The sequence below is a fragment of the Ananas comosus genome, linkage group 16, assembly GCF_001540865.1.
Source record: "Ananas comosus cultivar F153 linkage group 16, ASM154086v1, whole genome shotgun sequence".
In the NCBI taxonomy this organism is placed as follows: Eukaryota; Viridiplantae; Streptophyta; class Magnoliopsida; order Poales; family Bromeliaceae; genus Ananas; species Ananas comosus.
The window spans coordinates 7,448,238-7,464,626 of NC_033636.1; the positions used below are offsets into that span (position 1 = coordinate 7,448,238).

Sequence of the window (16,389 nt, forward strand, 5' to 3'; positions counted from 1 at the left end):
TCATGTTTGATTTGATGTATTTAACTCTAACTGCTGCAGTAGGAACTGTAGGAGGAGGCTCAACTGTAGCAGTTCAAACTACGCCCAAATTGGCCGCAATTCCAACTACAGCAGTTGGAGAGAGTAACTTTAAATAAAAAATATGCTTACCCCCTCAATATTTTTTAAACAAAAATTTTTTTTCTTTTTTACATTGGAAGTAATCTCACCATCATATATATAAAGTAATAAAATTTTAAAAATTATTTCTCAATTGCATGCAACCAAACAAATTATTTATACTTGCAGCGCTTTCTACTACATCCAACCAAACATGATTCATGTAGTTGTAACTGTCGTATTTTCAATTGCATACATCTCTAACTACACTGCATTTATAATTACATCTAACCAAACGGCCCGTGGAGGTGCGGTTGTCGCAACTTGTACGGTGGGAGTTAGGGCAAGCAACGATGACAATAATTTGATAAAATGTACCATTTATGGTCCCATCAAAAACTAAAGAAGCATATAGAAATGTGCTTGTGCTTTAGCCTTTAACTAGTGAAAACCCCACGCTTCGCTGCGGATAAATAGTTTGATAAACATACAGTAGTGTAGTAAAAATACAACAGTAAGCATAACTCAGCATTAAGTAGTTTGATAAACATACAGTAGTGTAATCAAAACACAGCATTAAGCGTAACTCTGATAGAAATATAATAAATTAACAGTACACTAAAAAATAAAGCGCTTCGCTTCGGATAAATAGTTTGATAAACATACAGTAGTGCAGTATAAATACAGCAGTAAGCGTAAATCAGCATTAAGTAGTTTGATAAACAGACAGTAGTGTAACCAAAACACAGCATTAAGCGTAACTCTAATGGAATATAATAAATTAACAGCACACTAAAACGTAAATTTTAAATCTTCATAGCTGGTCTTCATTTGTAGAAGAACCTTCATCAAAACTGCACATAAAAATAAAGAACACAATAACAAACATAAGTATAACATAACCTTAGGTGTAAGAAATGAAGTAAATTCCAACTCACCAAAGCCTTTTTTTTTTGGCAAGCTGGATCTCCTTGATATCATCGGCAGATGCCTAAGAGCTGTAGGTAAAACAATATATCTCAGTTGCTTTGAAAAACACACAAACGCAAAGACAAACACATACATGAAAGTAAATATATAATTATCACCTGAACGAAATGGTTGTACTTGGGGATGCTTCCTCAAATAATTCTTTGTGAACTTCTTTGTGAGTAGTAGGTGAATCAAGTCTTTCTTCACATTTAATCATTAAAGTTTTAGACGAAAAAGTATTCTCCTTTATATCGTACTAAATATTTAAAACTTTAGCAACCTTAAAAGAAGGAACACTTGCTCTGAACCTGTGTATGTCAGGTACTATTTGAAAAATATGTTCATTTCCAATAATTATTTTAATTGCAGGAGGAAGAGTAAATTTATCTAAACCAGCTGAAGTAGCGAGGTTTTGAGCCGGAATATGAATCAAATCTTGGGCCAATCTGCCGAAAATGGTAAAATTTGCAGAACTGGTATCATCTTCAACAATAGTATTTAATTTGTACCTTTTAACAATATAATGGAAAGAAGAAAGAATGCATAGTAAGTTCTTTTATTGAAAAATTTATAAAACATTATGTAGGAAACTAAATAATTACCATGGTATAGGAGATTGATCATTCTTATCACAATTGGAGCACAAAAAAGTATCACCAAATGTCTTGACAGCTGATTTTCAGTTATAACATGCTTTGTACCACCAACCAAAAGATATATCAATTTCAGAAATTTTAGCTTTGCAGGTGTACTTCGTATTCTGTTTGATAAAAAGTAAGGAGGAATTATTTTTACATAATGGGGACAAAGTAAATAGCTTTATAGGATGAACTTGTAGAATAAAAATAAATAGCTTTATAGGATGAACAAATAGTGAATTATTATGTAGAGAATATATATACCAAGAAAAAAATGTTATAACAAATAAAAAGAAAGAAATAGGAAGATGGGGAATTCTTGATTCAGATAGGTAGAAAGATGGTTGATGCAAACTGTTTAAAATAGAAGAAAGTAAATAGTGATGCATTAAAATAGAGGATAGTGTTTATTATTTTTTTTTTGCACTTCATATTCATTGATGCTGTTATTCTTGGATGCTATAGTGAGGCCCAACCATATTCTATATTGAGACCCAACCATATAACACTTTAAGAGAACTCACTGCAAGGGTCAAAAATGTTTTGAAAAAAAAAGGGGTAAAAATCAAAGAGTGAGAGAAAAATAAAAAAGTAAAGTGCCCTATTTCCTCCCAGCATGCAGTTGGAGTTGGACTTCGCTCGCCAGGTGCAGAAGAAAATACTGAAGTTGGCCTCATTTCTCACACTTTAGGAGTCCAGGTATTTTCATGGTAAATTATTTGAACAAATTGTAATAAAGAAAGGACACAAATGATGAAGTTATCACGGACAAAAAAGAAATAGAGAACAAAGGGAAGAAGTAAATTCTCCATCGTCAAGAGTTACATTATTGTCCACACGTTGAGAAAACCAGTAATACGGAAAAGAGTACAATCGCACTACAACAAAAACGGTTTATAGCGACACTTTTAAGTGTCCCTAAAACCTAAAAAAAGTGCTGCTAGCAAAAATACCGACACTAAAAATAGTGTCGCTATATGTGCAGTCTCCAGGGTATATAGCGACACATAATAAAGTGTCGGTATATCCCAAAATAAGTGCTGCTATTTAGTGACACTTTTTTGATTTTAGTGACACAAATAAGTGTCCCTAATTTTTTTAAAAAATATATATTTTTTTATATAGTGACACTTTATAAGTGTCCCATTGTCATTCAAAATATAATATTTTATTTATTTAAACATCTAGTCTAGTATTAAACTTTATTTATACTAATCTCATATACATTAAATCGATGAGACTAAAAAAAAAATAATCAACAAAATTTCTTAAATTCTTGTTAAAAAGATAAAACTAAAATCAAATATCCATACGTCACAACAATAATATCCACTCATATGTTGTAGTAATTATAACAAATCAAACTCTCTAACTGAAAGAAATACAAAAAATCAAAAATTGTATGATAACAAAATCAAAAAGTGCATAAACGAATTCTGATCGGCTCCACGAATATATACTTGAACCTGCACATTGAATAACATTTGAATTAGTTCAAATTTGTGCAGAATTCTTGATTTGCCAAAGCATTAAAAAAAAAGAGACTTGTTGAAATTCTCATAGTCCTTGATTTGCTTATATTTCTATAGGTATTTTCAGAGTTTGCTTGTGCAGTTTTGGAGCAGATTTTATTATTGAGAGAGCATATATGTATCCAATTTGGTCAACCAACTTTAGAAATATACAATATACAATGCTAGAAGTTATATCAACTTTAAATACTTTTTAAAGAAAAAGAGTTCAAAAGAAAATTGCATTGTTAATTATCTAAATACAATAGTAATTACCATTTCCTCCGCTACACGTGCAAAACTTTTCGTTCCAGCAGTATGAGTTGTTTCCAACATTGCACGGTTTCTTGTATTTCGTATGCTACGAGCCTAAGCATATATAATAAATTTGCAATTAGTAAGTCAACATAAAAGCCAAAAATGCTAATATCTAAAGACAAAGTTGTAAAGCAAATTGGCATACCAATTTTTATATTAATACATATAATCAAGTAAAATAATAGGGATGCTTATACCTTTCCTACATTTGATTTCCAAAAATCTACAAGATAAATTTCAAAATGGAGTTTACCTTCTCCCCTTTGCAGAGATCGACCTAGGCGAAGATGTTTCGCGGAGAGGAGATCGACACGAGATGAGAGAGAATGCCGCAGGGAGGACATGGTAAGAGCTCGCCATGGGAGATCACGAGAGAGAGCTTGCCATGGTGAGAGTTCGCCATGGTCGAGTGGGAAGGGTTATGTTTGAGGGTTGAGAAGGGTTTGGGGGTTTGGGGGAGATGATGATCTGTGTGAGAGATTTTTTTCTTTTTTTTTCTTTTTTTTTTTTCTTTTTTTGTAACTGGGTTGGACTTTTAATTAAGTTTTTGTAATGGGCCGGGTGGGTGGGTTGAGTAGGAATAAGATTGGGTTTTATATTTGGGCCAGGCCTTAGGTGGATTTTTTTTAGAAGATTTTGGACATAAATGGGACACTTACACAGAAGTGTCCCAGAAATGTGTCCCTATAACCCTGTTTTGTTGTAGTGTCGGTACACTTTTCAAAACAATGGAAAAAAAAAAGAGAGGAAAAGATATGTGCTAGGACTAAAGGAAAAGCTCATGTGCTAGGAATATTAAAAGAAAAGTAGGGAGGGGGTGGGGGGGGGGAAGAAGAAGGCAAAGCTCATGTGCTAGGACTAAAGGAAAAAGGAAAACACTAAGAGTAAATAGAGAGAAGCAAATAACAAGGAAGGGAAAAGAAAAAAAAAAAAAAACAGTAAGAAGTAAAGAACGAAAGAACAGTAGGTAAATAATTACAGAAGAGAATATTAAAAGAAAAAATAGCAAGGCTCAGAAAGTAATAAGCTACTGCATTTTTTTTTAAGCCATAAGTTTAAGTAAGAGCAGAAGGATCATGTGAAAGTTCCATAAGCTGTTGAACGGCAAACGACATTGAGAACTTGAAGTGAAATAAGACTTGCATAAACTGTTGAACGATAATTACACAGCAAAGTACATATATTATTTAATACCAAGCCAAAATACCATGCGTGAAAGAACTTCGTTGGAGGCAAAAGCATGGACTAACTAAGTAGCCAGAGCAACTAAGCATGCTGATTGGGCATAGCCTCAGAGGAATCCGCGACGCCAGTAGGCAGTCCAACAGTAATACGGTTCACAGTAGCATAGCAGTCCCCTATGGCATTCCGGAGCTGAATTCGCTCATTTACATATTCATTCTTTTGGGCGACTATAGTAACATAACACTCTTTAAGGAAACTATGCTCTATAGAAAGATTAATATACTGTGCAGATATAACAGCACAGTTGGTTGTTTGGTAGTCGTATAAGTTTTTGTATAGGAGGGAGTCATCATAATTAATATCCATGAATTGAAAGTCGCATTCTTCCTTAAGTCTCTTCATAGCTACACGCGTAGTCTCCTGTTCAGCGGCAGTAGCAGTTGGGAGCTGGGAACTCGAACAACGTACAGTTTGAATGACAGTTCCGTTGTGTGGAATTTGGAGGTCTATGTATCCAACGAACTTGCCTTCGGTATTGGGGGCTACTACAATCTGAGGTACGCCGAGGTCGAGTTGCTCGTAAACCTCGCCAAGCATCCTAACGTAAGAAAAGTGGATAGTTGCCATGGTTCGGACTGCAAGGAAAGTAGGTCAATAATGCCTTTTTTTTTTTATAAAGAACTGTATTAAAGGAAGTTGTAAACCATAGAATGGCGCAGATATAAGTAAAGTACTGCTAAGAAGCAAGATGGGAAGTGGAGGAAAAAGGTAAAAAGAAGAAAGAAACACACAACTAACAATGGAAATAGATCAAGAGATGAAGAAAACAGCAAGATCAAATAGAGTAAAGAATATTACAGCAAGTGAAGACAAATATGTAAAGTCAAAAAATAGGTTGAAAAATATGCAAGTCTACACAAATATTCCAGGAAGAAAAAATAGAAGAAGGAAAAACGTTGAGGCTCAGGTTTAAAGATAAGCATGCATCATCTCTTTTTTTTTTTGCGGCATAAGCTTTACAGTAGGTGGTAGCACCTAACCAAACCCACGGTAGTAAGCAATAACAGGAGATGCATTAGAAGGTGGTTGCCTTTAATTAGGCCATCCAACCTAGAATGAACAGTCGACCAACATCCAGCGTGGCCGAACCGCAAGACAATAATGCCAATTACACCCTGTATATTGAAGGAAAAATTGCTGCCAATTACACATTGTATATTGATAGATGGTTGCGCATGGAAAAGCCGTACTGTCCAGTGTAGACAATTGCTTTCTAATGTGCCAAACCACTACAACCCTCCGTTCTTTTAAGAAAGGCATAGGGAGGAAGAAATTGAATCCACAACAGCCCTCGATCGTAAAGGGAGGTAGATGTCGCAGGGAGTAAGATAGCCACAAGATGTAAATGTAAGAGATAGTCATCATCGCCTCGTAAAATAAAAAAAAACCAACGAAAGCAGGATTAAAAAAAAATCAAGTAAATCAAGGAGAAGGGCAGAGGAAGCAAAACAGTAACGTAAAGAAAAGAAAACAAAGAAGTAAGAAACACAGGTTAGAAAGAAGAACAAAAAAATAAAACAGATTATAAATGATTACGAACATAAAGGAAGTAATTGCAACACGTAACCAAACAAATAAAACCGGTAGGCTCAGGTAAAGTGTGAGAAATGGAACCAAGTAAAAGAATTCCCGTCGTCAGTTGCATAGGCAAATCTTGGCCGAACATCATGCTGGGAGAGAAGACAGGGTCAAAAAACAGGGGAAAAGAACCCAATATAGCAGCATCAGTCAACAAACAGTATTCGATGGCTTCCCTGTAATAGGCCGTCTAATCTCTGTTAGATGATTGCCCTCCTACAGAACACAGAAGCCATGCTTTCCGGGGGCGGAGAAGATTGCATACAGGAAATAGAAGCGGCAAGCAAAAAATTTCTCTCCCAAAACATCAGGCAATTTCACAGCCAAAAGAAAGTTCAGTTTTTTTTTTTTTTTTTTTTGTTACAGTTGTCATCATTGCCTCCCAAAAAATAAAGAAATTAGAAGAAGAAGCAAACAAATCAAGAATACGGACAGTAGAAAATAGATACAGCAGGAACCAAGACATAAGAAAAACCCCAATATACCAGTGTCAGGCAATAGGTAGTAGTAGATGGGCTTGCATAGAAAGGCCGTTCAATTTGTGGCAGATGGTTGCCTTTGTATGGAATACCCAAGCAGCATTCCCAATTTTCATGAGCAAACACCGGCTAGTGTATAGGTGGTCCAAATGTAAGAAGCCAGTATATAGGAACACACAGAGGGGTCTGCAGCCAATCAGAATTGCTCACCTTACACTGCAGAGAGATAGAGAGGTTCGTACTGCTGTTTTTTGGGTAAACAATACATGCTATTTATAGGCTCAGAACCACAGGAAATCTTAAACACCTTATTGTCCAGCAGCCTTTATGATTTTTTTTTGAAGTATAAGCCTTTTTTCCAGGAAGCTAGAGCTATCAAATTTTCAAGTATAAAAGCAGACATGATGATGACAGAATAGATTTCAGGATATCTTCCCATTTATTGTTAAGATCTCAGAATATCTTTAGAATTTTTTTTTTTAACAAAGCTTCTGGCAATAGGGATTAAATAGATGTCAAGTAAAATCTCAAAAGATCTTTCCCTTCTTTTGTAAGATCTCACAATCGTTATAGGGGTCAAACAGCAGCCTAGGGGTCGTTTCTTTTCATGCCCCTCTGAGGAGTAGGAGACAAATAGATCTAGGGTTAGGGGTCATGGAGAGTGCAACACACCATCGCAGCCGTAAAAGGCTGAACGGACGGCATAGAGCCGGCTAAGGCAAGCAGACAGCAGTAGATAGAAAGGCGAGAGAGAAGATTACCTATGGAGGCCAGAGGTATAGAGATAGGGGTCACCTGTAGAAGCCACAATAGGCATAGCCGTAGGGGTTCTGTTGAGAGAGGATCCAGACTGTTCTCTCCAGGATCAAAGATTGAGAAAGAGAGGGGCGATCGGTTGAGTGTCAGAGAGGACCAGAGGTGGTAGAGAGAGAGAGCGGCTGAGCGCAGGACCGATGAGAGAGATGGGCGATCGGTTGAGTGTGATAGAGGAGCATAGATAGTAGAGAGAGAGCGGGGGGTAGAAAGAGCTGGATGTAATGGTAGAGAAAGAGAGGGGGGGTAGAGAGAGAGCGGGCTGCGCGAGAGAGAGAGAAGGAGAGAGATGGGCGTTCTGTTTAGGAAGAAGAGAGAGAGAGCGAAGGGTTTGGGCGGAGAGGGTTGGCGTTCGGTTCAGGAGGTTAGAGAGAGATACAGGGAGTAGGAGAGAGAGAAGGAAGGAGAGAGACAGTAAAAGAAAGAGAGAGATGCGGTCGGTTTAGGGAAGCGGTCTGGGGAGAGAAGGTGCGGCCGGTTTAGGGAAGAGGTTTGGGGAGAGATGGGGGAACGCCCCTGATTGCCACGTGGATCAAAATACCTCCCCGATTGCCACGTGTATGGAATGTTCTCTCAATTTAAATAGGGTAAGATTAGTCCATCAACAAGATTGGAGTGTTCTCTCCTACCGTCGAGTTCCATTCTTAGAAAACGATAAAAATTTTAGAAGTCCGAAGAAAAAAGTGAGCCATTTACAATATTTTGAATGGTTTACTGTCTTTCTAATTTTTTGAATTAGCGAACTATTTATATATTACAATACAGAAAATGATGAATCATTTGTTGCTTATAAAATATTATAAATAGTTTACCGCAAAAAATTGCGTTCCACACCCTTCCGCCTTCTCCACTGTAGCTCCATTCTTGGAGAGCTTTTTTTGCTTTTTTTTGGAAGTTAATTTTTGGGACCAAAATAAAACCAAAAAAAAACTTAGGATAGAAACTTTGGATTTATTGTAATGTTGTCCTCAATATTGCAAGTATTTTTATTTTGGTCCCTAACTTTTACCAAAAATAGCGAAACACTTTACCGATTCTTTTCTAGGCTTATTTTGGTATTGAGATCTATCTAACGCTATTAAATAGAATGGAGTTGAGAAAACGCATATAGGAATATACTTCTGCGTTCTCTGATGGGACCGCATAAAATATATCGTAACCAACTAACCGCAATATGCGGAACGCAATATTACGTACGGAAACAAATAGGGTATTTTTCTATCGTTGTTTCTCATCGCAGGTAACGCAATCTCCCTGCAATCCCAAACGAAGCCTTAGAGCACCACACTATTTTCTACAGTATTTTTTCAACAGCACTACTCCCTACTGCTAGGCCAAACAGGTCCATAAATCTTTTTTTTCTAAATAAATTTTTCATAAGCTTATTTTTATAATTTAAAAAGAAAACAATATGTCTTGGGTCGACTAAATCAAGCCCGGATTTGAAAATAGGCAAGGCCTACATTTGAGCCCAGGTTGGCCCAATTTGAGGTCTCTAACATGAGAAAAACCGGCCCACTATGTTGGGCCGAACCGGCTCAGCAGAACACATTATTTTCACATTAACGATACATTAATATTTAGTCAATTAAATTAGGCTGTAAGACTTATTTGCAAAATTTTAAAATATTTTATGCAAAAAATTATTATATTAAATTAAAATTTGAGAATTAAACTATCATCGGTTCATAGTTTGAGAAATAGAAGTGGAATTTAGCTAGCTAAAAAAATTTAGGACCTGAAATAATATATTTCATAAAATCATAAAATTTGATTTCTTGAAAGATCACATGCTACAGATCATGTTTAACAGCATCAAATTAACTGGAATGCCCCCTGTAAGGAAAACTTAAAACTATCAGGTGCTCAGTACTTCTAAAAATATTTTAACTTAACTATTTATATCTAGCTTTTTTTTGGGGGGGGGGAGAAAGAGAGAAAGAGAGAGAGAGATAACAAGCGACCAGTTCAAATAAAAATAATTAGGTTTTAAATTTAAAATCTCATATACCAACCGTTAGATCTTTAGGCAATTGTGCTAGATACCGTCAATTGTTCGACTATGCTAAATCATAGCGTACTTTTGAGCAAAACTTTTAAACACTCTACACATTTGTGGAGCACTAGAGTATCAAAATATTCATAAATATGTGACTTATTATTTTTGTGAACTTAATTGCCCCCAAACATTCTACAGTTATTTTCCTTTACACATATTTTGGTATTTAATTTTTCTTTGGGAAAACTTCAAAACCCTCCGTAATTTCATACTTTTTCATTTTAGTACCTTGTGATTTAAATTTTAAAGTATATCAAGTTAGTACCCGGTGATTTTGCACTTTCTCACTTTAGTACTCTGTGGTTTAAAGTGTATCAAGTTAGTACTCTTTGGTTTTATTTTTGTATCAAGTTAGTACTCTGTGGTTTAAAGTGTATCAAGTTAGTACTCTGTGATTTTATTTTTGTATCAAGTTAGTACCATATGGTTTTATTTCTCTTTTTATTATCTATTTTGGGTTTTTTTTTCGATAAATCAATGCCAAAATTAAAACTAAAGGGTACTAAAATGAATATTCGATAAACCTAGCTAGGATATCTGAAGTTTTTTGTATATAATTTAACGAAATATTAAACCACAGGGTACTAAAATGAGAAAGTGCGAAACCACATGGTACTAACTTGATACACTTTAAACCACAGAATACTAAAGTGAGAATGTGCGAAACCACAGGGTACTAACTTAATACAGTTTAAACCACAGAATATTAAAGTGAGAAAGTACGAAACCACATAGGGGATATTTGAAGTTTTTCTTTTTTTTTTTTCATGCTCTCTCGAAATTAAAATTCCAACACTTTCTAAACTATGAAGCATATTGTTGACTTCCATATAACTGTTACCATTTATTTATTTATTTGTTATTTATTTATTCATTCATTTGGTTTACAAATGTGACATTTAAGGTTGTTTGAAGCATGAAGCTTTAGATTCCTTTAAAACAAAGCCACTTGTGTTTATCATTTTTTTTAGTGAACTAATTTGAAGTCAATGAAAGAGACACTTGCAAACTAAGTTGGGAACCAATTTGTTATTGGTAAAGGCTAATTTTGTGGATTAATTAGGTGTGGCCTCTTTGGAATGCATGAGGCATAGTGTGAAAGCTCACCCCCTTTTCTTTTGAAGTTAATTTCATACGTTTCAATGCGAAAGTGTCAAATACCAGATAATTTTTATAAAACTTAAATAATCAGATTTATTCTTTCAAAAATTTTATAATTTGCAAATATATCCTCTAAAAGTTCCAATGCCTTCACGTTTGTCCTAACTGTTTGATTCGTCTTTAATTTTTTTAATGATGAATACGTAAAATGATCATTTTACCCTTACAAATTTGTTCCTATAAAAAACAATCTCTTTCCTCTCTCTGCCTTTGCATTCATCACCCGTTGCACGGGTACCTTGTCATTGCCACGGCCGAGGGCAGATTCAAAATGGTAATACAAATTACAGATAAAAAGGATAGAAAGGTCCTTTAACTCCTTACCTAACCACGGTTAACTTTTTTTACTCATGGTTATCATATTTTTGTAATAGAAGGATATATTTGGAAACAAGAGAATTTTTAAAGCAACAAATATGATAACTGAAGTTTTATAGGGATTTGCTTGCTATTTGATATCTTTATCAGGAGCCACATGCAATTATTCCTTTCTTTTAAAGAAAAATCAAAATTACATATTATAATTCTATTACTTACAAAAAGAGGGTGCTCAAAGTAAAGCTGCATGTAGTACTGCTTTTGGAAGAAGTATTATTTTAAATACTTATAGCAACATTTTCTCATGCAAAGATTAAAAGTGCTGAATCAAATCTTTTTTGCTTCAAAGGTTTAAGAATTTCTTTCTGACTTTTCGTTGTATCAAAAACTTCAAATATTTCTCCATCAAACACTTTACTGGAAACTACTATTGTTGAAAATAAAACCAAAACAAGGGCAAATAAGCCCTAAGACCATAAATTTTCCTTAATTAAATACTCAATTCTTACTTCTAAGACTAGATTTAATTATATGCTAGAATCTTAAGTTTTCAAAATGGATAAATTAAGTGCACACATCACCCTCCTAGTGTAGTCCACAAAACATGGGCCATACAATTAATGCAATGCTTTGGGTCCTCAAACTCTTCATGGATGATGTATACAAATGCAAACCAACCTTATAACAGAGGTTGAGTACAAGCAAACCCATACTTAAAAAACCCAATGAAGCAATACTTCAACTTCAACTTGATTGCCTCTTTCTTCTTAAACTAAATGTCTTCCTCCCTAAGGCAAACAAGATTTGTAAACAAAAAACTAATTAAAAAAAATATTTTGCGTGCATAATATTATTTGTACTTTGACTTTCTGTAGTTTAAAGTGTACATTTCTGTTATTTCAATTTTATTTCTCTATGTATAAACGTTTATAAACTATAAAGTAGTAAAATTCTATAAATAGTGAAATGAAAAAAAATGCTATACCACTTTTGGAGACTTTTTTGAGTTCCCATTTGAAAAGGCACTTTGCTTGGCAACAACCAACAAGTAATTAGCTAGACACAAAGAGTAGTGGTATACCATAAGCAATTCAAACACGAGTTTAGTTTCACAAGAACATGTTTCAACCCTTTGGAGCCAAAGTGTGCAAATTACCAAGAGAGAGACCACATAGAGAGAGAAATCAAGAAGAGTAAATAGAGAGAGAGAGAGAGAGAGAGAGAGAGAGAGAGAGAGAGAGATGTTGTTGAATAAAGGATCAATTGATTTGGTATTAGTCCCTAGTGGCCTTGTTATCATGTTTGGGTACCATCTCTTCCTCCTCTACCGGATTCTGCGGTGTCCACACACCACCGTAATCGGATACGAGAACCATAACAAGCGAGCCTGGGTAGAGAGGATGTTGCAGGTTTGATTCTTATCATCTGTTTCTCCTTTTTTTTTTTTGTGTTCATTTCTTATCATCCTGTTATATATGGTAGGAAAAGAATAGAATTTGTTGTTCATATGGCTAAACATGATTGTTATCATTAATGGATCCAAATGAGCTTCTTATTACTGTAGAACTGTAGAACTATAGAAAGAAGAGATTATTCTCTTTTTTTTTTTTTTTTTTGAGAGAGAGAGAGATAGGTAGCACGCTACCCGCTTTGTTCATTTTATTTAGAAATAAACTTAGCTAGAAATGTGAATCAACTAGGATTCGAACTTGGATCTCGGGTACCAACCACCAAGCCTTTTGCCACTTGCTCTAGGAACGGTCGATAAAAAAGAGATTATTCAAATAGCAATTCATTGGGAGGTAATTCTCTTCAATTCAGGATGCGGAATTTTCTAATTTAGAAAAAAAATGTAAGGAAGATAATTGATGTGGTCTTATGTTAGTACTTCTGATCCATTCAATACTGAGACTTCTTATATTGTAGCATAAATGGAAATTAATGTGAGTACAATGTTTGGTGATATACTTAATTGTGCGCACTTCCTAAAATGAAGTACCAGGGAATGTTTATATAATTAAGTCCTTTTATTCTTTTAAACTAGTTTTAAATTTTTCAATAACTTTTACGATAATAATTTTTTTTTTCTAAATTGTTCGATTTTTACCGTTTATTAATTTATTAGTCCAATTTAATTTCTCCATCATATTTTAAATTAGAAAACCTTCCAAAATCCTCAGCTACAATTGAAAAAGGATAATAGAGTGTTCCATTTCATAAACCGTATGTTTCTACATAATTGATGGTGGCAAGAGAGGCACTATATTTAACTCTTGCCAAACTATGATGTGATAGATCTATATGATATGTAAGATCAATAAAATTAAATACATATATATCAATGCCGAGCATTGTAAACACAATCAAAAATAAGTTACGGAGTACCATAGAGAAAAAAATTTTAAATCTATCGATGAAAACGAAAAACTGAACTATGTTTGAACATTATCAACTGAATTTTGGATAATCAGCTTTCTTTTTCTATCTCCTGCATTCTCTTGTATGTACTTGGTTGGTTGGACTACTTGATGACCTATGAGATCGGTATATTCTGAGAGACAGAATTGTGGGCTAGTGACTGACTGATGGTAAAAAGGTGGCAAAACTAGTAACTCTTTATATAGATCGCCTAGATCGACTTCTTATCGAGTCTGATTAGAATTTTATTCAATTTTTGATAGATGAGAAAAATGTACAGTTCTATTTCTGTTAGAATTGACTTTTATTTATAGTAAATTCAGATTTAAATATGAATAATTGGACAACTTTTATAGAAATCCTTTTATGTTGCAGTCGATGCCGGAGGAGACGGGCATTGCATTGCAGGTGATATCGAGCAGCCAGACGGCGTCCACGAACCTCGCCTCGCTCTCCATCGCGCTCGGCTCCCTCATCGGCACCTGGGCCGGCGGCTCGACCTCGAAAACCCTCATGGCCGAGGTGGTCTACGGCGACACGAGCCAGTCCACGGCCTCCGTGAAATACATTTCCCTCCTCGTCTGCTTCCTCGCTGCATTCACTTGCTTCATCCACTCCGCCCGATATTTCGTTCATGCCAGCTTCTTGATCAGCACGCTCAACTCAGACATCCCGGTCAGCTACGTCCAAACCGCGGTAACGCAGAATTACTGTTGTTCTCTAAAATTTTAAGTATGTAACATCGAATTGTTTCATCAAATTATTTATATGAAAACCTAGTCAAATATGATTTAATTTAATGATTTGTACCACAATAAGTAAATTGGATGATTTAGAGTACAATTTATCCAAAGTTGAGTTTCTCAATCATGAAAAATCAATTTTTTTGGGTCAAAAATACCCTTTTGAATTTCAATGTGGCTTATGTAGCCAAGGGTAAAACAGGAAAACAAAGTCCTAATTTCACTTTTGAGTTCATTAACTGAGAACCAATTCAAGTACCATTTTGGTTTATGCAAAAAAATTGATTTTTCAGAAAATAGTATTTTAATATTTTATATTCAACAGGTAATACGTGGTGGTAACTTCTGGTCGATGGGGCTCAGGGCGTTGTACTTCGCGACTGCCTTATTGCTGTGGATCTTCGGGCCGATTCCGATGTTTGCGTGCTCGGTGTTCACGGTGGCGGTGCTGCATATGCTGGACAGTAATTCGACGCCGCTGCACCAATTCCGGTTCGGCGCGAATAAGGCGGCCGGAATAGTGCGGAGGCCGACGGCAAGGCCTGCACCAAGTAATGTGCTCAGCAATCCAGTGTTCTCTCCTCCTGTTTCTTACCTAAGCTGAGATCTTTACTGGGCTTATATATGCATTTGTTGATAAATATATATTTTTTTAGCTTTTGTGAGAGAAAAAAAAAAAAAATAAATATATATATATATATATAGAGAGAGAGAGAGAGAGAGAGAGAGAGAGGCTACTATGCTATCGGAAGCACGGAGCCTTCCGTGCTTCCAACTCGTTTTCAATGTTGCGACTTTCGAATCGTCGATCAGCTCCGTTAAACTTGATCTAGAGTATTTAGAGTACGTAGAAAATAAATTTTATTACTTTTCGATATCATTTACCTAGTGATCGAATAGGCTCAAAATCAACAAATTTCAATGGCCGTATAAGCGTTTATCAAGTTTTAATCGGAGGGGGGTTTTCTTGGGGGGGGGGGGGGGGGGGTTGTGGGAGGGGGGGGGGGGGGGGGGGGGGGGGGGGGGGGGTGTAAGAAATATCCAAATCACGTGAAATTTTCAATAGAAAATTCTTTATACTATATAAAACAAGATCATATTCTTGATTTAAAATTTTAATGTCATATTATTACATTTTGTAAGATTTTATTTTCAGCCGTTGATTTTGAGCCCTTCGTTCACTAGCAAATGATATCGTAAAATCATAAAATTTATTTTCTAGTACTAAAATACTCTAGATCAAGTTTAACGGAGCCGATCGACGGTTCGAAGTCGCACATCGAAAACGAGCTGGAAGCACGGAAGGCTCCGTGCTTCGATAGCATAGTAGCCTCACTCTATATATATATATATATATATATATATATATATATATATATATATATATATATATATATATATATAGTTGAGCTTCTGTGCGTTTAAGAGCACAGAATTATTTATGCTTATGACTTTTTAGCTATCGAATCGCCACAAAATCTGTGCAGCACTATTAACGTTGTATTCCGTTAAGTCTTTTTTATTAGTATTATACGGATCTTGCGGCAATTTTCGTCAGATCACCTCAAGATCGGTGCCGCACTATTAGCGATGTTTTGTCCTGTTAAGTCTTCTTTACTAGTGCTATACGGATCCTAGACGATTCAACGGCTATAAAATGACAAGTACGTTGAAAGCATAGAAGCTTAACTCTCTTTATATTCATTTATATATTATTGTTGGTAGGGAGACTCAATTTGTTTTGGGTGTTTTTAGCATGCCATGATGTCAACATTGTAGAAGAAGAGATAAAAGGAGTGCCTGAATATAGATTGTGGTGTACGGATTAATTTTTTGCTTGGAATTTGATGTTCTTCTTAATTTAAGCTATTTTTATCAGAAACGATTGAGTTGAGTCCCAAACACGCTAAGACACTGTTTGGATCAGAGATAACCAAACAGGGTTTCAGTTGGCAGGGATAAAATATTTCGATCAAATTTTGCTACTTTTGATTATCTCGAAAAAGTTCTGACTTCACTATTAATTCTTCTTTTTTT

At 35.3% G+C, this 16,389-nt stretch overlaps 1 protein-coding gene and 1 long non-coding RNA gene across 2 annotated transcripts; one reads left to right on the forward strand and one right to left on the reverse strand.

The window, feature by feature from the left end:
- LOC109722516 lies at positions 2,986-4,013 on the reverse strand. Its single transcript, XR_002219497.1, has 3 exons — positions 3,792-4,013; positions 3,497-3,589; positions 2,986-3,175 (listed from the first exon to the last, which is right to left on the reverse strand). It is a non-coding gene; the product is annotated as an uncharacterized LOC109722516 (long non-coding RNA).
- LOC109722435 lies at positions 12,156-15,034 on the forward strand. Its single transcript, XM_020250500.1, has 3 exons — positions 12,156-12,600; positions 13,985-14,305; positions 14,678-15,034. The coding sequence occupies exons 1-3, from the start codon at positions 12,433-12,435 to the stop codon at positions 14,954-14,956; spliced, it is 768 nt and encodes a 255-aa protein (XP_020106089.1). The 5' UTR covers positions 12,156-12,432; the 3' UTR covers positions 14,957-15,034.

Bases quoted from the DNA above. Each gene is read 5' to 3' on its own strand.
- LOC109722435 (XM_020250500.1), top strand. From the start codon at position 12,433: ATGTTGTTGAATAAAGGATCAATTGATTTGGTATTAGTCCCTAGTGGC. The intron at 12,601-13,984 runs GTTTGATTCTTA...TTTATGTTGCAG, and splicing joins GGGTAGAGAGGATGTTGCAG to TCGATGCCGGAGGAGACGGG. The intron at 14,306-14,677 runs GTAACGCAGAAT...TATATTCAACAG, and splicing joins TCAGCTACGTCCAAACCGCG to GTAATACGTGGTGGTAACTT.